Below are 23,748 nucleotides of genomic sequence, written 5' to 3'. Positions count from 1 at the left end.
AAGGAGGGAAGGGAGGGAGGAAGGAAGGGAGGGAGGGAAGGAGGAAGGAAGGAAGGGAGGAAGGAAGGGAAGGAAGGAGGAGGAAGGAAGGAAGGGAAGGAAGGAGGGAAGGAAGGAGGGAAGGAAGGAAGGAGGGAAGGAGGAGGAAGGGAGGAAGGGAGGAAGGGAGGAGGAAGGAAGGAAGGAGGAAGGAAGGAAGGAAGGGAAGGAAGGGAGGAAGGAAGGGAGGAGGGAAGGAAGGGAGGAGGAAGGGAGGGAGGAAGGAAGGGAGGGAAGGGAGGGAGGGAAGGAAGGGAGGAGGAAGGAAGGGAGGAAGGAAGGGAGGGAAGGAAGGAAGGGAGGAAGGAAGGAAGGGAAGGAAGGGAGGAAGGAAGGAGGAAGGAAGGAAGGGAAGGAAGGAAGGAAGGGAAGGAAGGGAGGAAGGAAGGAGGAAGGGAAGGAAGGAAGGAAGGAAGGGAGGGAGGGAAGGGAGGGAGGAGGAAGGAAGGGAGGGAAGGAGGGAAGGGAGGAAGGAAGGGAGGAAGGAAGGGAAGGAAGGGAGGAAGGAAGGGAAGGAGGAGGGAAGGAAGGAAGGAGGAGAGGAAGGAGGAAGGAAGGGAAGGAAGGAAGGAGGGAAGGAAGGAAGGAAGGAAGGGAAGGAAGGAAGGAGGAAGGAAGGAAGGAAGGAAGGGAAGGAAGGGAGGAGGAAGGGAGGGAGGGAAGGGAGGAAGGAAGGGAGGGAAGGGGAGGGAAGGGAGGAGGAAGGGAAGGAGGGAAGGAGGGAGGGAAGGAAGGAAGGGAAGGAGGAAGGAGGAAGGAGGGAAGGAGGAAGGAAGGAAGGGAAGGAAGGAGGAAGGAAGGGAAGGAGGAAGGGGAAGGAAGGAAGGAAGGGAAGGAAGGAAGGAAGGAGGAAGGAGGAAGGAAGGAAGGAAGGGAAGGAGGAAGGAAGGAAGGGAAGGAGGAGGGAGGGAGGGAAGGAAGGAGGAAGGGAGGAGGAAGGGAAGGGAGGGGAAGGAGGAAGGGAAGGAGGAAGGGAAGGAAGGAAGGAAGGAAGGAGGAAGGAAGGGGGAAGGAGGAAGGAAGGAAGGGAGGAGGAGGAAGGGGAGGGAAGGAAGGAAGGAGGAAGGAAGGAAGGAAGGAGGAAGGGAGGAAGGAAGGAGGAAGGAAGGGAAGGAAGGGAAGGAAGGAAGGGAGGAAGGAAGGAGGAAGGAAGGAGGAAGGAAGGGAGGAAGGGAGGAAGGAGGAGGAAGGGAGGAGGAAGGAGGAAGGGAGGAGGAGGGGAAGGAAGGGAGGAGGGGAGGAGGAAGGGAGGAAGGAAGGGAGGGAGGAAGGAGGAAGGAAGGGAAGGGAGGAAGGAAGGAGGAAGGAAGGAGGAGGGAAGGAGGAAGGAAGGGAGGAAGGAAGGAAGGAGGAAGGAAGGAAGGAGGGAAGGAAGGAAGGAAGGAGGGAAGGAAGGAGGAAGGGAGGAGGAAGGGAGGGAGGGAGGAAGGAGGAAGGAAGGGAGGAAGGAAGGAGGAAGGAAGGAAGGGAGGAAGGAAGGAAGGAAGGGAAGGAAGGAGGAAGGGGAGGAAGGAAGGGAAGGGAGGGAAGGGAGGGAGGAAGGGAGGAAGGGAGGAAGGGAAGGAGGAAGGAAGGAGGGAAGGAAGGAGGAAGGAAGGAAGGAGGAAGGAAGGGAGGAAGGAAGGAAGGAAGGGAAGGAAGGAAGGAGGAGGGAAGGAAGGAGGAAGGAGGAAGGAGGGAAGGAAGGAAGGAGGAAGGAAGGAAGGGAGGAAGGAGGAAGGAAGGAAGGGAGGAGGAAGGGAGGAGGAAGGAAGGGAGGAAGGGAGGAGGAGAGGAGGAAGGGAGGAAGGGAGGAGGAGGGAGGAAGGAAGGAAGGGAGGAGGAAGGGAAGGAGGAAGGAAGGAGGAGGGAAGGAGGAAGGGAGGAAGGAAGGGGAAGGAAGGAAGGAGGGAAGGAAGGAAGGAAGGAGGAAGGGAAGGAAGGAAGGAGGAGGAAGGAAGGGAAGGAAGGAGGAAGGAGGAAGGAAGGAGGAAGGAAGGAAGGAGGAAGGAAGGGAGGAAGGAAGGGAGGAAGGAAGGAGGAAGGGAGGAGGAAGGGAAGGAAGGAAGGGAGGAAGGAAGGAAGGAAGGAGGAAGGAAGGAGGAGGAAGGAAGGAAGGAGGAGGAAGGAAGGAAGGGAGGAAGGAGGAAGGAAGGAGGAGGAAGGGAGGAAGGAAGGAGGAGGAAGGAGGGAAGGAAGGAAGGGAGGAAGGAGGAAGGAAGGGAGGGAAGGAAGGAAGGGAGGAAGGAAGGAGGAGGAAGGAGGGAGGAAGGAAGGGAGGAAGGAAGGAGGAGGAAGGAAGGGAGGAGGAGGGAGGAAGGGAGGAAGGGAGGGAGGAAGGAGGGAGGAAGGAGGGAGGGAGGAGGAAGGAAGGAGGAGGAAGGAGGGAGGAAGGAAGGGAGGGAGGAAGGAAGGGAGGAGGGAAGGGAGGAGGAGGGAGGAAGGAAGGGAGGAAGGAAGGAAGGAAGGAAGGAAGGGAGGAGGAAGGAGGGAGGAAGGAAGGGAGGGAGGGAGGAAGGAAGGGAGGAGGGAGGGAGGAAGGAGGGAAGGAAGGGAGGAAGGAAGGAGGAAGGGAGGGAGGAAGGAGGAAGGGAGGGAAGGAGGAGGGAGGAAGGAGGGAAGGAGGAGGGAGGGAGGGAGGAAGGGAAGGGAGGAAGGAGGAAGGAAGGAAGGAAGGAGGAGGAAGGGAAGGAAGGAGGGAAGGAAGGAAGGAGGAAGGAAGGAGGAAGGAAGGGAGGAAGGGAAGGAAGGAGGAGAGGGAAGGAAGGAAGGGAGGAAGGGAGGAAGGAAGGAAGGAGGAAGGAAGGGAAGGAGAGGAAGGAAGGAGGAGGAAGGAGAGGAAGGAAGGAAGGAAGGAAGGGAAGGGAGGAAGGAAGGGAAGGAAGGGAAGGAAGGAAGGAGGAGGAAGGAGGAAGGAGGAAGGAAGGAGGGAGGAGGGAGGGAGGGAGGAAGGGAGGGAGGAGGAAGGGAAGGAAGGAGAGGAAGGAAGGAGGAGGAAGGAAGGAGGAAGGAGGAAGGGAGGAAGGAAGGAAGGAAGGAAGGAAGGAAGGAAGGAAGGAAGGAAGGAAGGAAGGAAGGAAGGAAGGAAGGAAGGAAGGAAGGAAGGAAGGAAGGAAGGAAGGAAGGAAGGAAGGAAGGAAGGAAGGAAGGAAGGAAGGAAGGAAGGAAGGAAGGAAGGAAGGAAGGAAGGAAGGAAGGAAGGAAGGAAGGAAGGAAGGAAGGAAGGAGGAAGGGAGGGAGGGAGGGAGGGAGGGAGGGAGGGAGGAAGGAAGGGAGGAAGGAAGGGAGGAAGGAAGGGAGGAAGGGAGGGAGGGAGGGAGGGAGGGAGGGAGGGAGTGTTGGTTCATATTGCCCTGGGCAGCCTGATCTAGTTGGAGATGTCCCTGGTGACTGCAGAGGGATCAGACAAGATGGCCTTTGAGGGTCCCTTCAAACACAATGAAATCTGTGAATCTTTGAAAATGATATATGGGGAGGTCAGTCTAAAAAGAAAGACACTTCCCACTCGATCAGGTTGCCCAGAGTCACATCCGGCCTGGCCTTAAACACCTCCAGGGATGAGGCTTCCACCATGTTCCAGAGCAAACTGTTCCAGTGTCTCACCACTCTCATGGTGAAGAACTACTTGCTAACTTCTAATCTAAATCTCCCCTCCTCTAGCTGTGATCCATTCCCCCCAGTCCTATCATTACCCAGCACCCTAAAACGTCCCTCCCCAGTTTTCTTGTATCCTCCTTAATACACTGGAAGGCTACAAGAAGGTCTCCTCAGATCCTTCTCTTCTCCAGACTGACAACCCCAACTCTCTCAGTCTCTCCTCATAGCAGAGGAGCTCCAGCCCTCTGATCATCCTCATGGCCCTTCTCTGGACACGTCCCAGCACCTCCAGATCCTTCTTGTAATAGAGGCTCCAGAACTGGACACAGTACTCCAGGTGGGGTCTCACCAGAGCAGAGCAGAGGGGGAGAATCACCTCCCTTGCCCTGCTGGCCACACTTCTCTTGATGCAGCCCAGGCTCTGGTTGGCTTTCTGGGCTGCAAGTGCTCACTGCTGGCTTATGTTGAGCTTCTCATCCACCAGCACCCCCAAGTCCTTTTCTGCAAGGCTGCTCTCAAGCAGGTCACTACCCAGCCTATACCAGTGCCTGGGATTGCCCCAGGAAGAACAGGAAGTTTATTCTCCACCCCTCTGCTAGTGAAAGCAGAGTCCACATTATCATTGAATCATATAATTGTCAGGTTTGGAAGGGATCTCAAGGATCATCTAGTTTCAAGCCCCCTGCCATGGGCAGGGACACCTCACACTACATCAGGTTGCTCACAGCCACATCCAGCCTGGGCTTAAAAACCACCAGGGATGAGGATCCTACCACCTCCCTGAGCAACCTGTTCCAGTGTCTCATCACCTTCATGGGGAAGAATTTCTTCCTTACATCCAATCTGAATCTCCCCATTTCTAATTTTGGTCCATTCCCCCCAGTCCTATCACCACCTGACACCAGAAAAGAATTAAGAAATTAGTTTATCAGGATATTGTAGTTCATAAAAGCATTCTCTTGCCATCTTCACCAAGATGAAGTTGTAGAACACTCCTGTTGCATCAGATGCTGTAAGATGGCTCTGCTTCCACTCCACAGTCTTACAGAAACAAATTCTCTCTTCTGAGTCTTTTGGAATTTTACAGCAATGAAACAGTTACACAAGTAGAGGACTTGGCCTTTCTCTAAATGCCTCTGTTGCATAGCTCAAATATTGACTTAACTACAAGCACTCTCAGCCTGTAATTTTAGACATCAAACCCAAATATATGAAATATGTCTTGGAAAAGAACACTGAAAGCAGCAATAGTATGAGAGTGACTAATCTGTAAAGAAAAGGAATAGCACTTAAAAAAAAAAAGGAAGGAAAAAAGAAAAGCAAAGGAAAGAAAGCAAATAACAACACTAAAATTTGCCAATATCATTCCACTTGTGCAAAAATAAAAAACCTGACAGAAATGAAAACCAGCTAAAGATCAACTTGTTAAAACAAAGTCCTTCACAAAGAAAGAGAGGCTTCAAATCTACAGAACAAAAAAAAAAATTGCTAGCATAGTAAAATCCTCATCCAGATGGCAAAAATAAGCAATGCTGAAAATGGTAAATGTTAAGGAGGGGTCACCATCAGCAACAGTTTCATAACAGCTCTTCCAAGCTTTCAGCTTGAAGCATAGCACCACAGTTTAGTGAACATTAGCTACTCTGTGGATTGCTAATCTATCATTCTAGAAATGTGTGACTGTGGAATACAGTCCTGGGTTTATGATTGACCTGGTCCTGTTTAACATGGAAATACCAGAAAAGAAATATGGGTTCAGAATTCTCTCTTGGTTTGTTTTTGGTTTTTTTTTTTTTTTTTTTTTGCATAACTCCTCTGCTGTCAGAATTCAATGCAGCTATAAATAATGTAGGAAATATTTTAATCAAGACATTCCTATGTTATATAAAAGCATATTCTCAGCCACTTAATTTTTCTTTTTTTTCATACATAAAGTAGAACAAAAGTAAGGGCAATTTACTACAAGCAAACATGATGCTGCCACTTTACTCTGCTCTGGTAAGACCTCATCTGGAGTACTGCATCCAGCTCTGGAGCCCTCACCTCAGGAAGGACATGGACCTGATGGAGCAGATCCAGAGGAGGGTCACAAAGATGATCAGGGGACTTTAACATCTCTGCTACAAGGACAGGCTGAGGGAGCTGTAGCTGTTCAGCCTGGAGAAGAGGAAGCTTTGGGGAGACCTAATAGCAGCCTTACAGTACCTGAAGGGGGTCTCCAAGAAGGCTGCTGAAGGACTGTTTCCAAAGGCGTGCAGTGACAGGACAAAGGGCAATGGTTTGAAATGAGAGAAGAGCAGATTAAGATTGGATGTTAGGAACAAGTTCTTTACCATGAGGGTGGTAGAACCCTGGAACTGGGTTCCCAGGGAAGTGGTTGAGGCCCAACCCCCAGAGATATTCAAGGTCAGACTGAACAAAGCTCTGAGCAACCTGATCTGATGGAGGATGTACCTGCTGACTGCAGGGGGGCTGAACTAGATGACCTTTGGAGGTCCCTTCCAACCCAAACCATTCTATGATTCCTCTGAATGACTGAATTTTAACCCAGTCTAACACAGAAAGCTTGAAAATTAAAATGACAATTCAGACAATATTCAAAGGGCTCTATATGATATTTTTTGATGTCCCTGCTTGGGGGTGGACTAGATCACCTTTGGAGGTCCCATCCAACCCAAATCATTTTATAGTTCTGTGACTTAATAAACTTCATATACTGAGATTTAGAAGCATAGAATCATAGAATCATAGAAGCAAAGAACGGTCCAGGCTGGAAGGGACCTCCAGAGGTCATCCAGTCTGACCTCCCCACAGTCAGCAGGGACATCCCCAACTAGATCAGGTTGCCCAGGGCCTCGTTGAGCCTCACCTTGAATATCTCCAGGGAAGGAGCCTCAACCACCTCCCTGGGCAACCTGTTCTAGTGTTCCACCACCCTTCCTCCCAATACCCAATCTAAATCTGCTCTTCTCTAGTTTGAAGCCATTGTCCCTCATCCTGTCCCTGCAGGCCTTTGCAAGCAGCCTCTCTCCATCATTCTTGTAGCCCCCTTCAGGTACTGGCAGGCTGCTGTTAGGTCTCCCTGGAGCCTCCTCTTCTCCAGGCTGAACACCCCCAGCTCCCTCAGCCTGTCCTTGTAGCAGAGGTGCTCCAACCCCCTGATCATTTTCATGGCCCTCCTCTGGACCCTCTCCATCAGAACCCTTCCTCCCCAAGAAAGTAGGGATATCCATTTTATGAACATTTAAGCAAAATGAAATATGAAGCTGTAGCTATTTAATCTAGCTTAAAACAAACACACACATTGAGAAATAAGAAATTGAAATATAGCTGGCCTGCAGCAAAACAGGAATGAACAGAAAACAAAAGTTTATGATATTTTAGGTCGGAAGAAATTCTGAAAAGAAGCTGATCTAACCACAGAGTAACTCATAAAAAAAAAAAAAAAGGTGCAGATCTGAAGTTAGTGGAAGTTGCATGGAGATGCAAATGCATCAGATTGTAATTGTTTAGGTAAAGTAGGAGACGAATCAGAATCAGGGGAAAGGGTCAGAGGAGCTTTACATTAACACAGTCTGTGGCAACCTGCAAAAGAGCTGGAATTACCACAAACACTGAGTATTTTCTGTCCCTGTAGTCTAATACAAAAGGAATCCTCACTGCTTGTAGGTGATGAATAACAAAAGCTCTCTAAAATCAAAAGGTCGCTCTCTGTGCCTAGTGAAAAAAAACTGAATATAGATACAAAGGAATTAATAGCTGCTTCCCCATGCAAATAACTCTCTTTCTCCCATCATCTGTAACAGAGGTGCTGACATGCAGTGTTCTCAGGAATGTATTGGTAAAGTGTTCAGGTATTTTTCTTTCTTGTATACTCCTCAAACAGAGGAGAACAACACAATTTTTTTTAGCATAGCAAGTTACTATATGACTTTCTCCATAGCTAATAGAAGATCATTGGGCAGTGTTCTGCACCTGGGCTGGAACAATCCTCACTATCAGTACAGGCTGGGGGAGGAGGTGAGAGAAAGCAACCCTGTGGAAAAGGACTTGGGAGTGCTGATGGATGAGAAGCTGGACAGGAGCAGGCAGTGTGAGCTTGCAGCACAGAAGGCAAATCACAGCCTGGGCTGCATCCAAAGATGTGTGGCCAGCAGATCCAGAGAGGTGATTCTGCCACTTTGCTCTGCTCTGGGGAGACCTCACCTGCAGTACTGTGTACAGGTCCGGAGCCCTCAATACAGGAAGGACATGGAGCTGATGGAGAGGGTCCAGAGGAGGGCCACCAAAATGATCAGGGGGTTGGAGCACCTCTGCTGCAAGGACAGGCTGAGGGAGCTGGGGGTGTTCAGCCTGGAGAAGAGGAGGCTCTGGGGAGACCTAATAGCAACCTTTCAGTACCTGAAGAGGACCTACAAGAAGGATGGAGAGAGACTGTTTACAAAGGCCCATGGTGATAGGATGAGGACCAATGGCTTCAATCTAGAGAAGAGCAGATTAACATTGGATGTTAGAAAAAAGTTCTTTGCTATGAGGAACACTGGAACAGGTTGCCCAGGGAGGTGGTTGAGGTCCCTTCCCTGGAGATATTCAAGGTGAGGCTTGATGAGGCCCTGGGCAGCCTGATCCAGCTGGGGATGTCCCTGCTGACTGCAGAGGGGGTTGGATTAGATAACCTTTTGAGGTCCCTTCCAACCCTTCCAACCATTCTATGATCTATCCAACTTCAATACTTCCTAGTATTAAACTGAATTTACAGCTGACAGTGAACTTTTTCTACCAGCTATGCTTCTTTGCTTAACTGGATCCCAGCAAGTTCATCCCTGCATGGTTCTTAGCTAAGCAATTCCTTTCTCACCAGAAAGCATCATGATTTCCTGTAAAAGGGATACCAGTGAATGGATTGAACATCACAAGTTAATTTTTCTAATATTTAGGTGAATTAAAATCTCAATCAACAGGCTAGTCAAGGAAAATAGGCTTAGAGTCACTGCATAAGTAAAAACTTGTGTTTACATGCACAAGGACAATATCTTCCCACCCTTATGTGGGGTTCAGCTGAAAATCCAGTACAGCCAACAGTTCTTTCTGCAAACAGTTTTAAAAATGGGATGATTGTTTGTTTTTTGAATGAATCATTGATGCAAAACCCCTCAAGTGCCAGATGAATAAGATGGAAAACTTGTAGGAATTCTCATCAGAAACTAAAGGTCCTTATTTGGGAATGATTCCTGAATTAAGCCTGCAGGCTTGTAAAACATTATGAATGGCTCCCTTTGAAAATTAGTGCTTGGATTCACACTATCAAAGTATATCAGAGGTTGGAAGGGACCTCAGGAGATCATCAGGTCCAACCCCTTGCCACAGCAGGATCACTTAGGGTAATCTGCACAGGAATGCATCCAGGTGGGGTTGGAAAGTCTCCAGAGAAGGAGACTCCACAACCCCCCTGGGCAGCCTGTTCTAGCGCTCTGTCACCTTCACTGGAAAGAATTTCCAGTTGGACTTGATCTGTCAGAAATCATAGAATCATAAAATGGTTTGCTTTGGGAGGGACCTCCAAAGGTCATCTAGTCGAATCTCCCTGCAGTCAGCAAGGACATCTTCCACTAGGTCAGGTTGCTCAGAGCTTTGTTGAGCCTGACCTTGAATATCTCCAGGCATGGGGCCTCAGCTACCTCTCTGAGCAACCTGTTGCAGTGTTCCACCACCCTCATGGTAAAGAATTTCTTCCTAAAACCCAACCTAAATCTACTCTTCTCACATTTCAAACCATTTCCTTCATGCTATCACTCTAGACCTTTGCAAACAGTCCCTCTCCAGCCTGCTTGGAGACCTCCTGCAGGTACTAGAAGGCTGCTATTAGGTCTCCTTGGAGCCTTCTCATCTCTGAGCCACAAATAAGATTCCAGAAAAATCAGTTTATAATCATCTCTCTGGACAGCCATATTTGGTGTAAGGTATATTGACTAAATATTAGTATCTAATAAGTATCAGAAAGAAAATCTTGATGCCTGTGTTTTATATGCCAGAAGTCCTCTCTTTGGAAGATAATTTCAGTCATGGACAATTTCATTTGAGAAAGGAGTATGGGATTTTTAAGGCCAGGCTGGATGTGGCTCTGGGCAACCTGATCTAGTAGAGGGTGTCCTTGCCTATGACAGTGAGGTTGGAGCTAGATGATCATTGGGGTCCCTTCCAACCCTGACAGTTCTGTGATTCTGTGATTTTTCACCAATTATAATATATTCTGAGGCTCGAGAGGGCTCTGGGCAACCTGATCTAGTTGAGGATGTCCTTGCTTAATGCAGAGAAGGTTGGACTAGATGACCTTTGGAGATCCCTTCCAACCCAGACCATTCTATGGGGCCTTAACTACCTCCCTGGGAAACCTGTTCCAATTAGGCAATCTGAAATGGAAATGACATGATTTTGTAATAATGATTGTTACATTACATCTATTTCTGCCTTTACAGAGTTGGGAATCTGCAGAAACAAATAAGGATTCTGGGCATGTAGAGAAATGTAAAGCCTGTTAATCCTGGGAGCCTAAAGCTGTGAGCTGAAACCCTCATTTATGTGAATTTCAAACTGTCAGTATCATACAATCTAATTGTTAGGGTTGGAAGGGACCTCAAGGATCATCCAGTTCCAACCCCCCTGCCATGGGCAGGGACACCTCACACTAGATCAGGTTGCTCACAGCCACATCCAGCTTGGCCTTAAAAACCTCCAGGGATGAGGCTTCCACCACCTCCCTGGGCAACCTGTTCCAGTGTCTCACCACCCGCATAGTAAAAACCTTCCTAACATCCAATCTGAATCTACCCATTTCTTTTTTTTCCCATTCTCCCTAGTCCTATCATTACCCGACACCCTAAATGAATGCACAACCTGAAGATAAATAGTCTGTAAATTCAAAGTGACAAATGTTTCTGGAGGATTGCTCAGTTTGGCAAAGGGAAAAACAAAGAAAAAAAGAAAAAAAAACAGAAGAAAAGAAAAAAAGAAAAAAGAAAAAGGAAAAAGGAAAAGGAAAAGGAAAAAAGGAAAAGAAAAGAAAGAAAAAAAGAAAAGAAAAAGAAAGAAAAAAAAGAAAAAGAAAAAGAAAAAGAAAAAGAAAAAGAAAAAGAAAAAGAAAAAGAAAAAGAAAAAGAAAAAGAAAAAGAAAAAGAAAAAGAAAAAGAAAAAGAAAAAAGAAAAAGAAAAAGAAAAAGAAAAAAGAAAAAGGAAAAAGGAAAAGGAAAAGGAAAAAAAAGGAAAAGAAAGAAAAAGAAAAAAAGAAAGAAAGAAAAAAGAAAGAAAGAAAAAGAAAAAGAAAAAGAAGAAGAAAAAGAAAATAAACGGAAAAAGGGAAAAGGAAAAAAAAGAAAAAGAGCAGTAATTCTATAATTACATGGCAATTTTAAAGAACATAAATGGATGGTAAATACCGTAAATTTATATATAGCCAAATGATAACTGTGTTTCATATGTGAAAGAGTCATCAAGGAACTGAAGCACATAATTAACTTTCAGCAAATTTGTAAAAGTACCTAATAAAGTCAGGCAGAAACATGAATTTGGGATGTATACTGCCTTCCATGGAAACTCAGAGATTCAAAGATTCAAAGAATGGTTTAGGTTGGTAGGGACCTTGGATATCATCTAGTTCCAATCCCCCTGCCATGGGCAGGGATACCTTCCACTAGACCAGGCTGCTCAAGGCCTCATCAAGGTTGAACGCCCCCTGGGAGGAGATATCCACAATCTCCCTGTGCAGCCTGTTCCAGTATCTCACCATCCTCACTCTAATAAATTTCTTCCTAATATCCAGGCTAAATCTGCCCTCCTTAAGTTTAAAGCCATTCCCTCTTGTCCTATCACTACAAGCCCTTGTAGGAAGTTCCTTCCCATTTCTCTTGTAGTCCATCTTCAGGTACTGGAAGGCTGCTCTAAGGTCTCCCCAAAGCCTTCTTTCTCCAGGATGAATAACCCCAACTCTCACAGCCTGTCCCCACAGGGGAGGTTCTCCAGCCCTCTGATCATCTTTGTGGCCTTCCTCTGGACCCACTCCAGCAGCTTGACATCCTTTTTATTGTTTGGCACCTGAACTGGATGCAGTATTCCAGATGGGGTCTCATGAGAGCAGCGTAGAGGGACAGAATCACTTCCCTCATCCTGCTGGTCACACCTTTGATACAGCCCAGGACACAGTCGGCCGCACACATTGCCAGCTGGTGTTGAGCGCTGGAGTTACATTTGTTACAAAGATGAATGTGAAACTGTGCAACTATGTAGGATCCAAAGAACTGGGCAGGCAAGTCACAGAAATCACAGAAACATTCAAGTTGGAAGAGATCCTCAGGCTCATCAAGTCCAACCCATAACCCTACTCTGCAAGACTCACCCCTAAACCAGAGCCCCAAGCACCACAGCCAAACCACCTTGAAACACAGCCAGGCTTGGGGACTCCACCACCTCCCTGGGCAGCACATTCCAATCCCTGACCACTCTTGCCCTGAAAAAATATTTCCTAATATCCAGTCTGAACTTACCCAGTGGCAGCTTGAGGCCATCCCCTCTTGTTCTATCACTAATTACCTGTGAGAAGGACCAACCTCTCCACAATGTCCTTTCAGGTAGTTGTAGAGAGGCGTGAGGTCTCCCCTCAGCCTCCTCTTTTCCACATCAAACTAAGCTAAACTAAACTAAACTAAACCAAACCAAACCAAACCAAATCTAAACTAAACTAAACCAAACCTAAACTGAACTAAACTAAGCTAAAGTCTGTTCATTTCAGCACTGTTAGCCCAGATGACAGTCACTGAAGATCTTTGCCTAGCTTCCTATCAAGGGGGAACCTGTCCCACTCCATAACAACCACATTACAGTCTGAGTCTGGTATTTCTCTCACTCTGGAATAATAACTCTCTTTCTATCCAAACCTCCTTTTATAGATGACTGCAATGGACCAAATATCCTTTCATTTGACTCTGCCGTTTTATATTTCCCTCCCCTGAGTAGAATTTTTCTCTCCTCTCGTGCAGGACTTTTTTTGATCTTCCTGTTTGCCATTAAGTAAAACACAGTTCATGGAAACTTTTATAAAACAAAACAAAAATGTGGAGATAGAAAGGGACCTGGCTTAAAAGAAAGTAGAGGAAATGAGCCTAAGGGTTTGATTGTGCATTTCCCTATGGAAATTAAGAAATATATAATCATAAGTAGTTGAGACCAAAGAAGAACAGTTAAGTAAGGAGCATAAAGGTTCATACAGTGCAACTTGCTAGCATCCTAAAAACAGGTCAAACAAATACATGAAAAGTGCAGAGGCAGACAAACAGCAAAAGATCTCACACAGTCTTTAATCATCTTGTACATCCATCTAAATTCTGACAGGAACAAGTTTGTTAAAATATCAAAGTATAAGCGCTGGATCTTTTAATCTTATTTTATTTTATTGTTTTTTTTTTTAAAGAAATACTCTCTCCCAACCTATCTTTTTTTTTTTTTTTTAGCTATTTTCTTCTTAAAACACAGTTAACGCTCTTAAGATCTACACGTTGCAGGGGATGTGTTAATTAACCACATCATGGGAATAAAGATCAGTTCTGAGGACCAGTACAAGTTCCTATGAGTGAAAGAAATCTGACAGAGGATGAATGGAAATTAGTTCCCCCCATGGGTCTTGTACTAGCCACCACAGCTGTGTGAATATTATTCTGCTTGAATACTTCATCCCCTAAGTATTTTATATATATATATATATAAAATATATATATATATAAAATATATATATATATATATATATATAAAATATATATATATATAAAATATATATATATATAAAACCCCATGACTTATTAGAAATAACTGTTAGCTAAATTCCCTAGAACTCACAGAATACATTAGCCTACTCTCAACACACAGAGCTCTATGCTTAGGACTTGTCAGAGGGATCCCACAGAGTTCAAAGGATGCTGAGCTGCGTTAATAAATTACGACAGAGAGAAGAGATTTGCGTTTCCGTCAGGAGCGGATGAGTCTAAATACGACACATTATTAATGAAGGATTCAAATAACATAACACAAAATACATTAAGGCAACTAGCAGACTTTCCTGGAACAAAAACTATTTAGAATATCCAGGATAAAAAAAAAAAAACTTTCTTAAAAAAAGAAAAAAAACCAACAAAACACAAAAACAAAAGCAACAAAAACCCACCAAAATTGCCTTCTCTTAAAAAAGGCCTTTTGTTTGGTTTTCTTGTCTTCTTTTTTTAATTCTTGTTGGTTCCTTTTTTTTTTTTTTTCTTTTTCCTGCATCAGATATGTCTTAAAAAGCAGTCCTAACACTGTGGTCATCTTAGAAAACAGAGACGGCTGACAGACATTTAAGAGAAGAAAAACCCAGAAAAGGAAAGCAGTGTATCTGAATCTATTTTACATTTATACCTTCTAAGTACTGCTTGTTCATTTACTTTGTAGACTTTTCACTCCAGAAGCTGTTTGAATTTTGCTACAGCTGAGCTTTGTTTGCAAACACAGCAACTATTTCCCCTACTCCATCCATTGAATCAAAAGTGTTAAACCAGACTGATCTGCAAAACACAAACATGGCAACCCAGAAATCACTCCTGTTAGCAAAGTCTAACTCAGAGTTAAAAATCTTGCTTGGTAACTGAGGAGAACACCTCAGTTTTACGCCTTTGCTTTGGATTCACAGCAAAGTGCTGGGGAAGCATTTGAGATCAACAACAACATCCTAAATGAAATCATCTGATTTAACCACATTGTTGTTAAATTCTCGTGTTTTGTATTCTCTCTTTTTTGTTTTCTTTTCCCTGGGCCTCAGTATTTGCTTAGTTACTTAAAGCAGATCAGCTTTAGCTGTATCTCAAAGTCCTCGCCAAAAAAAAAAAAGGGAAGAATTTACAGGTCCATCTTCCTGTTCCAAGAGAAGGGATTTGACAACCTACCTGCTATGTGAAAATAGTAACTACGTGACTACTGGGAAACAGCGTCTAGCCAGAGCCAAAAATGTCTGGTTCCTGCCTGTCCCTTCTGTTATGCTTTATTTGGTAGTCATGATCTGAGGGAGGTCTAAAACTCTGCATCTGACTGGGGAGATAAGCAAGAGAAAGCCTTGCTGAAAATGCCCCCGGGGTTAGGCGTGAGCTTGGGATCTGAGCGTCTGGCACAAGCAGGACGTAAGCAGTTCTGACATGCCCGCTGGCAGGGACTACATGGACTTAAGCATCACTGGGGCAACTACAGGCTAACAGCAGATAAGTAGGGGGTGTTTTAAGGCTCTTCAAAGCAGTTAAATGCTGCTGAAAGCAACCTGGAGATTAAAAAAAAATCTCTGTGTGTAAGGCGATTTTTTTTAAGAAAGGGACTTGGGTGGTTTTGAAAATATCACCCTGAGAAGTCAACCCAAAATGGAAATGCACAGCATAAATGCAACTGCAGGGTTGTTGTTTTTTTTTTTTCTGTCCTACAGTACTAAAAAAAAAAAAAGAAAGAAAGAAACCACTATTTTTTAAATGATTACATACTTGATTATATAATCCCTTACAGCAGCTTCATGGCAGGGAAATTCCACCTGAATAAAGCTAATGTAACAGAGCTGAAAAATCAAGCTCTCCATCTAGTTTGTTATAATCTCCAATTCACGTTCCTAAACAGTCAGAGAGATGTAGAAGTGAGCCCCAAAGCTTATGGGATATCAAATCTCCAGACTTTCAGTCCAAGCCAGTCAGAACGCTCCTGTTTCCACAGGGCATCAATATTACAGGTTCTAAACAGTCTGTCCTGATGTAGGGAAGCCAACAACCTTGCACCTATTAGCAGGAGACTGCCTGCACATTTAAGCACAAGTATGCTATTAAACACATACAAAGACCCTGTTTGCTCTGCTAAAGAGGTGCCACACTTTTAACATCCCCCAAGGGCTGAACTTTCAAGACAGCAAGGTTTCCTACTTCTTATAAATATCCTCCAAAAATATGACTTTTCATAAAGATGTGACTGCTTTTAACTATGCCGACAACAGTACCAAGTCCCCTGAAGTTATCTCAGAGTCCTGACTGTGCGTGGAGCTGATGCCAGTGTCTGAGTCTGTATCATTTATGTCCAGAGTAGTGGTCACTCTATGAACAAAGTCAGGAACAGCAGTACTGTTACTGGAGATGTCACTGCCCTTGGATGGCTCTTCATTTGATGGAGCCCTGGTTTCAACGTTGTCTTTTACATGTAGCAAATTAAATTCTTCTGTAAGAAGTTCGTATTCTCTTTCCTTCTTTTGAAGCAGCGAGTCCCTGTATGTGAGTTCTTTCTGGATGCAGCTCAGGTAGGAGTTGATTCTCAGACCATCTTTCATACTTTTTTCCAGCTCATATTTCACATTTTCCAAATTTGAGGTTTCCAGCTCAGCAGTAGCAGCCCCTTCTGCACGGCCATCATCTCCGTTTTTTTCTGTGCATATACCGTGTACCTCTCTTTCAATTTCAGCACACAGCTTCTCTATTAATTGCTTATGATGTTTCAGTCTCTCCTCCACCTGTAAAATTCCCTCACTTTTGCTCAAATAGTCATGCATCTCTTTTTGATCATCTGGCCTACTCCCTTGCTGCTCAGCCTCACTTGGATAGATCATTAAATAGGAGTCCTGCACATAATTTTCTCCATCATTGGCCATGCGATCTAGATGGAATTTTGCTTCACATCTTTCAATTTCCATGTCTAGTTCCTTCATTCTAAGGACTTGCTGGTGAATGGTATGATCTTGAGAAATGATCAGATGAATCAGAGTTTCCATATTATCCCTCTCTTGCTGCACACTGTCCTGTTTAAGTTTGGCCAGCTTCCGGAAAGTCTTCCTCACGATTTTCTTCTGCTTGTCTATTGGCAGCATCTTCATGTAATTTGCTGGACTCAGCTCCCATTGTTTTTCCACGTTTTGCACTACCTTGGCCTCAGCTGTCTTCCATAACGGAAAGGAGAGGAAAGCATCTGACTTTACCAGCACAAAATGCAAATTACATTGCTCTTCCCCCCAGGCCTTCCAAAGTCGCAGGATCTTGGTCAAAGGAGGAAGCACTCGCTCCGAGCCTCTCCATTTCTCTACGATGCAGTAATCGCTGTGTTTCCCAAAGAGGACTTTTTTCTCTCCAAAGGTTGTCTGGTGGTCCTCCAGCAGTGCCTGAACCACTTCTGCGCAAGTCGTGCGCTTCGTCAGGCCGCAGACAATCTTCTCTTCCTGGCAAACCCAAACCACGATCTCTCTTTCGTTTGAAGCCATGTCCTTGTTGGGAGACCTGGAAAAAACAAGAGACCAAATATGAATTACATATCAACATGAATCAGTATCAATCATACAATATCAATGGCACGGGCTGCATGAATAAGAATTATAATTGTGCTATGCACTATCCACTTATCATTATACACCATGAGGGCAAGTGGAACGCTAGAACAGGTTGCCCAGGGAGGTGACTGAGGCCCCAGCCCTGAAGGTATTCAGGGTGAGGCTCGACAGGGCAACCTGATCTAATTGAGGATGTCCCTGCTGACTGCATGGTGGTTGGACTAGGTGACCTTTGGAGGTCCCTTCCAACCCAGACCATTCTATGATTGCATATAGTGAAATTCCTGTTTTATTGTACAAGACACCACATTTGTTAAAATTACCTGAAGAAATGCCTTCGATTAAATAACAGAAAAATATACCCATTTCAGCTCCTGCTTTAATATTATTACTAATCCAGCTGAAAGGGAATCTCACACAAAAATGTCTTTTGATAAATTTAAGCTTTGTACACGTCAGTGTCTGCTAACAGTAACTGATAAGGTTTGGCAATCTTCCTTACTTTTCCAGACTGTCCTAGGACAATACAACTTGCAGATTTGCATATCTATATCTTTTCCCATCACACAGCTCCTTCACAAACATTTGTAAGCTCTTCATATCACTGAGGCTTCCCAAAGGGATAAACACACCTCTAAATACGCACTGAATGCAGATGGACAGAGAAAAGGTGATTGAACACCATGGAAGTGAAAGGACCTTGGAGGTGGGAAAAATCTATAGCTCTTTTGCCACATCTGCACCCACACAAGCATGAACACCATGGTTTTCCACTGTGGTTTTTCACTAACAGATCTCAAGAAACTTGTTTCTTTTACAGAAGTATCAAATAGGCTGAATTGCAATGAGTTGTGAGGAAATACCAACTGTGAGAGAATGCATAGATAGGTCTCTATTTTAGAACCTTTGTAATAATACATCAATGCCAGAAAACATAAAAAGGTTAATTTATTTTTATTTAGTGAGTTATTAATTCCAGCGAATGTGCTATTAACCTGCCCTTAGCAGCTGGTACTTCCCTATACATTGAGACACCTAACTTCAGGTGTCTAAGATCCCATTATGGCTACCATAGCTGGCTAATTAATGCAATCAGTGGAGACCAGAGAGTGATTCAACTGACCAAATGTAGAAATTCACTTTACAGTTAACTCTTAAGTTAGACTGAGCAGCCTTAGACTGTGATGTGCCTACAATCTATCTTAAGGGAGCCTATGAGAAAGCTGGAGAGGGACTTTTAGGGGGGGTCAGGTAGTGATAGGACTAGGGGGAATGGAGCAAAACTAGAAATGGGGAGATTCAGATTGGATGTTAGGAAGAAAATCTTCCCCATGAGGGTGGTGAGACACTGGAACAGGTTGCCCAGGGAGGTGGTGGAAGCCTCATCCCTGGAGGTTTTTAAGGCCAGGCTGGATGTGGCTGTGAGCAACCTGATCCTGTGGAAAGTGTCTCTGCCCATGGCGGGGGGTCAGAACTGGATGATCCTTGAGGTCCTTTCCAACCCTAACAATTCTCTGATTCTATGATTCCAAGCTATAGTAGAAATAAAGTTTTGCTTGGTTTAATTAGGGTTATGCCCTATGACTATTAAAGCAATCCAGTATTTTTTTCTTCCTTCTTAATTACTACAGAGCATCACAGACACACTGCAATCCAATAAAGTGAACTATGACTGACTCAGCTCTAGGTGCCAGGAGGAGGACCAGGAGGTAATAATCCTCAAAAGACAGGAGACTGCAAATGAATACTAAGGAAACCTACAGGAATGAGTTTATTAATTCATCACACAGGAGAGCTCTGTCCAGATACATTGTCTGACTGTGAAGGTACTGGCTGAACATGGGCCATCAGTGTGTCCAGGTAGCCAAGAAGGCCAATGGCATCCTGGCCTGGATCAAAACCATTGTGGCCAGCAGGAGCAGGGAAGGCCACAGCTTGAGTGCTTGGTTCAGTTCTGGGTGCCACAGAATAGGAAAGACATTGAGGTCCTGGACCTTGTCCAGAGAATAGCAACAAGGATGATGAGGGGTTTGGAGGGCATCATATGAGGGGTGGCTGAGGGATCTGGGGTTGTTTAGTCTGGAGGAGAGAAGGCTAAGGGGAGAGCTTGCTGCTCTCTACAACTCCCTGAAAGGAGGTTGGAGCAAGGCTGGTGTTGGTCTCCTCTCCCAAGTAACTAGTGATAGGAGGAGAGGAAGTGGGTTAAAGCCATGCCAGGGAGGGTTAGATTGGACATTTGGAAAAACTTCTTTAGTGAGAGAGTGGTGAGGCATTGGGACAGGCTGCCCAGGGAGGTGGTGGAGTCACCATCCCTGGAGGTGTTCAAGAAGTATGCAGATGTGACACTTGAGGATATAATTTAGTTCATAGTAGTTGGCTTACAATTGGACTCAGTGATCTTTGAGGTCTATTCCAGCCTCTATGATTCTAAGATTGCTCCAAGTCTTAGAACACTCCTCTGTAAAATCTGTGTTTTGGCAGATCAATCATTTCAATAACTCCCTCTTACAGACCAACATTTTACAGATATTTTTTTTTTCTCCTTAAACTTCAGTTCAGAAAATTAGTATTTTTTCATTCATAAACTACTCAAAATAGGAAAGCATTATGTCAAATAGCAAAACAGCACAAATAAACAGAAATATTTAAGTTTAAATGGGAGGGGAGGGAAGGAAAGACAATAACAGATTGAATGGCATTGAGTATATCACATGTTAAAAAGTCAGTGCCTGTAAGAAGGGTTAGGTTTAAGAATACAAAATGCTATAGAAATATCTTTGTTGACAGATTGGTAGTTAACTGAAACTCCTATAAATAGACAACTGCAATGTTCAGTCATCTGGGACTGCAATATAACTCAGTATTTGTTTTGCATTAAAAAGAAGAATAAACATTTTTTAAAAGAGTAAAAGAAACTACAGAGCTATTGGGCACAGAATGAATTATCAAAACCAAAGTGTCTCAAACCATGTTCCCCACTGACACATAAATAATTGACCTGGAAATAAAAGGAAACTAACAGTCATTGAATTTCAGTTTATAAAAGGCATAAATTAGAAGAGATACCACACTGGAACTCCTGAGACAGTAAATTCCAAGTGGGTCTTCCTTGGATTTTTGTAATCAATAAATACATTTCAGGGAATGAATATTATCATAGAATCAACCAGGTTGGAAGAGACCTCCAAGATCCTCCAGTCCAACCTATCACCCAGCCCTATCCAATCAACCAGACCATGGCACTAAGTGCCTCACCCAGGCTTCTCTTGAGCATTTCCAGGGACAGCAATGCCAGCACCTCCCTGGGCAGCACATTCCAATGGCAAATCATTCTCTCTGGGAAGAACTTCCTCCTAATATCCAGCTTATACCTCCCCTGGCACAACTTGAGTCTGTCCCCCCTCATTCTGCTGCTGGTTGCCTGGGAGAAGAGACCAACCCCCACCTGGCTACAACCTCCCTTCAGGTAGTTGCAGACAGCAATGAGGTGACCCCTGAGCCTCCTCTTCTCCAGGCTAAACACCCCCAGCTCCCTCTCATAGCATTCTCCTGAGAGTCTTATGCAATTTGTTTGCAGAACTATTCCTGATGTTTTCTGCTTCTTGGTTTTTGGTTGATTGCCGTATTTTCTCCTAGCACTTACTTCCAGTGTGTAGCAGATGATGTGAGCTAAGCAGAAGTTTACTGGCTCCTTTAAACTTTCCTGTGAAGACAGTTTTCATTGCAGTGACACCAGTCAATCTTCCAACAGATTGGAAACCCCCTAGATACCCCCATAATATCAGCCTCCTGATAAACTACTTCTTGCTATAGCCATTCTTCACATGGGCTTCCCACAGATTTCAGCAGGAGTTAAGCAAGCTTCTGATGGAAAAATAGTGTTTATTATAAAGCAATCTCTACAGGATGACTGCAAACAATATGGGTACAAACCAACACTTTAAAATTACTGTTTTCAATCATTTTTAGCTGATTCTCACTCCCTGTGGTTTTTTCAGTTACAATGCACCTGTCTACCCAGACTTTACATGGATTTTATTTTTTTTTTTTTCTCCAGTGGAAGGCTTTTGTTTGCTTTTTCTATACCATAGTTAACATAATAAAGCCCACTGTTAGGAGTAACATTGCAGGAATTGAAAATGGATGCATGTGTAGGTACACAGAGAGATCAAGCAGCTTGTACATGAGAGTATCTACTTATAAATACCTATCACAGTATATCAGAGGTTGGAAGGGACCTCAAGAGATCATCAGGTCCAACCCTCCTGCCAGAGCAGCATCACTTAGGGTAGTCCACACAGGAATGCATCCAGGTGGGTTTGGAAAGTCTCCAAAGAAGGAGACTCCACAACCCCCCTGGGCAGCCTGTTCCAGGGCTCTCTCACCCTCACTGGAAAGAAGTTTCTCCTCATGTTGAGCTGAAATCTTCTATGTTCAAGTTTGAACCCATTGTTCCTTGGCTTATCACTGTGAACCATATATATGTCTGTGTAGTACATATAAGGTACACCTTGTAATTACATGGTCAACTTTTACAGGAAAGAAGAAAACAAAAAGATATTCTGAACCTCACTGTAATTAATGGATCAAACAGAAGTGTAAAGTGCAAATTCTTTCATTATTTGTTTCCATGTGTTTTTCTTTTTTTTTCCACAGGCTGTATTATCTTCATTTTTATTCAGCAGACTCATTAAACTGGCTTCTTCTTTTTGATCAAAAGAAAAAAGAATTAGCAAGTCATTTATAATATTACAGTTCCATGGAATTCCAATATATTCTAAAATATCAAAAGTGTTCTTTATTGTTTTCCACTAAAAAATAGTAAATTGATTTGGCCTACCACGGACCTTTAAAGTAAAATCTATTGTATAATTCTTTAATCACAATTAATTTTGGTTGGGTCAAATGAAAATGAAGGATATAGACCTGATGAAGGGGCTCCAGAGGAGGGCCACAAAGGTGACTGGGGGTCTGGAACACCCCCCCTATGAAGACAGGCTGAGGGAGCTGGGGTTGTTCAGCCTGGAGAAGAGAAGGCTCCAGAGAAACTTAATAGCAGCCTTCCAGTACCTAAAGGAGGCCTCCAAGAAGGCTGCAGAGGGACTGTTTGCAAAGGTCTTCAGTGACAGGACCAGGGGCAATAGTTTCAAATGAAAGAAGAGTAGATTTAAATTGGGTTTTAGAAACAAGTTGCTTAGAATGAAGGTGGTGGAACGCTGGAACTCATTGCTCATGGAGACAGTTGAGGCCCCATCCCTAGAGATATTCAAAGTGATGCTAGACAAGGCTCTGAGCAGCCTGGTCTAGCGGAGGATGTCCCTGCTGACTGCAGGGGGCTCGGACTAGCTGACCTTCAGAGGTCCCTTCCAACCTAAGCCATTATGTGAGTCTATGATTCAGCATGTCAGTCACAGCATAACAGCTGTTAAAGGCTTGCTTACAGGATGCAAGGAGAGGTTACCATAGGATCATAGAATCATTTATGTTGGAAAAGCCTTCAGGATCGTCAAGATCATCAAGTCCAAGCACTAACTCTATTCTGCCAAGTCCACTACTAAGTGATATTCCCAAGAACCACACAGACACAGCTTTTAAACACATCCAGGGATGGTGACTCCACCACCTCCTGGGCAGTCTCTTCCAACGCCTAAAAACCCCTTCAGTGAAAAGTATTTTCCTAATGTCCAGTTGAAATGTCGCCTGGTGCAGCTTGAGGCCATTCCCACTTGTTCTTTTATTAGTTAGTTGGAAGGAGAGACCAGCACCCATGCCACTACAACTACACTACTACTTTCAGGTAGTCGTACAGAGCAATAGGATCTCCCCTCAGCCTCATTTTCTTCAGGCTAAACAGCCCCAGTTCCCTCAGCTGCTTCTCATATGACTTGTTCTCTAAGCCCTTCACCAGGTTGAGTTGCTCTTTTCTGGACCAGCTCAAGCACCTCAATGTCTTCTTTGTACTGAGATGCCCAAAACTGAATACAATACTCAAGGTGTGGCCTCACCAATGCAGAGTACAGAGGGACTATCACCTCCCTGGTCCTGCTTGCCACACTATTTTTAATACCAGCCAGGATGCCCTTGGCTTTCTTGGCCACCTGGGCATACTGCTGGTTCATATTCATCCACCTGTCAATCAGCACCCCCAGGTCCTTTTCCACCAGGCTGCTTTCCATCCTCTCTTTCCCATGCTGGTAGCATTAGCTGGGGTTTTTGCACCCAAAGTGGAGGACCCAGCACCTGGCTTTGTTTAAGCTCATACAGTTGAAGTCAGCCCATCAATCCAGTCTGCCCAAGTCCCTCTGTAGAGCCTCCCTACCCTCAAGCAAGTCAGTACTCCCACTCAACTTGGTGTCATCCACAAACTTATTGAGGGCACTCCCTATCTCCTCATTAAGACCATTGATAAAGATGTCCAACAGAACTGCTCCCAGTAGTGAGCCCTGAGGGGCACCACTTGGGACAGGCCACCAGCTGGATTTAACTCCATTCACCACCCCTCTATTGGCCTGGTTGTCCTGCCAGTGCCCATCCAAGCCATTTTTTTTTTTCCATGAGAATGCTATGAGAAGCACTGCTGAAGGCTTTACTAAAGTCCAGGTAGATGACGTCCACAGCCTTTCCCTCATCCACTAGGTGGGTCATCTTGTCATAGAATGACATCAGGCTCATCAAGCAGGACCTTCCTTTCATAAACCCATGCTGACTGGGCTTGGTTGCCTGCTTGTCCTATATATGGTGCATAATTACACTCCAGATGATCTGCTCCATGACTTTCCCTG

The 23,748-nt window shown here is 44.6% G+C and overlaps 1 protein-coding gene across 1 annotated transcript in view; it reads right to left on the bottom strand.

The window, feature by feature from the left end:
• Positions 1-15,116: 15,116 nt before the first annotated feature.
• Positions 15,117-23,748, bottom strand: part of RASSF9 (Ras association domain family member 9) — a 37,141-nt gene continuing 28,509 nt past the window's right edge. The window contains exon 2 of the mRNA XM_054399513.1: positions 15,117-16,916. Coding sequence (XP_054255488.1) covers positions 15,638-16,916 — 1,279 coding nt within the window. The 3' untranslated portion in view covers positions 15,117-15,637. The remainder of the gene's footprint in view (positions 16,917-23,748) is intronic.

The sequence above is a fragment of the Indicator indicator genome, chromosome 3, assembly GCF_027791375.1.
Source record: "Indicator indicator isolate 239-I01 chromosome 3, UM_Iind_1.1, whole genome shotgun sequence".
Lineage (NCBI taxonomy): Eukaryota > Metazoa > Chordata > Aves > Piciformes > Indicatoridae > Indicator > Indicator indicator.
This window is presented reverse-complemented; position numbering and strand designations above follow the sequence as displayed.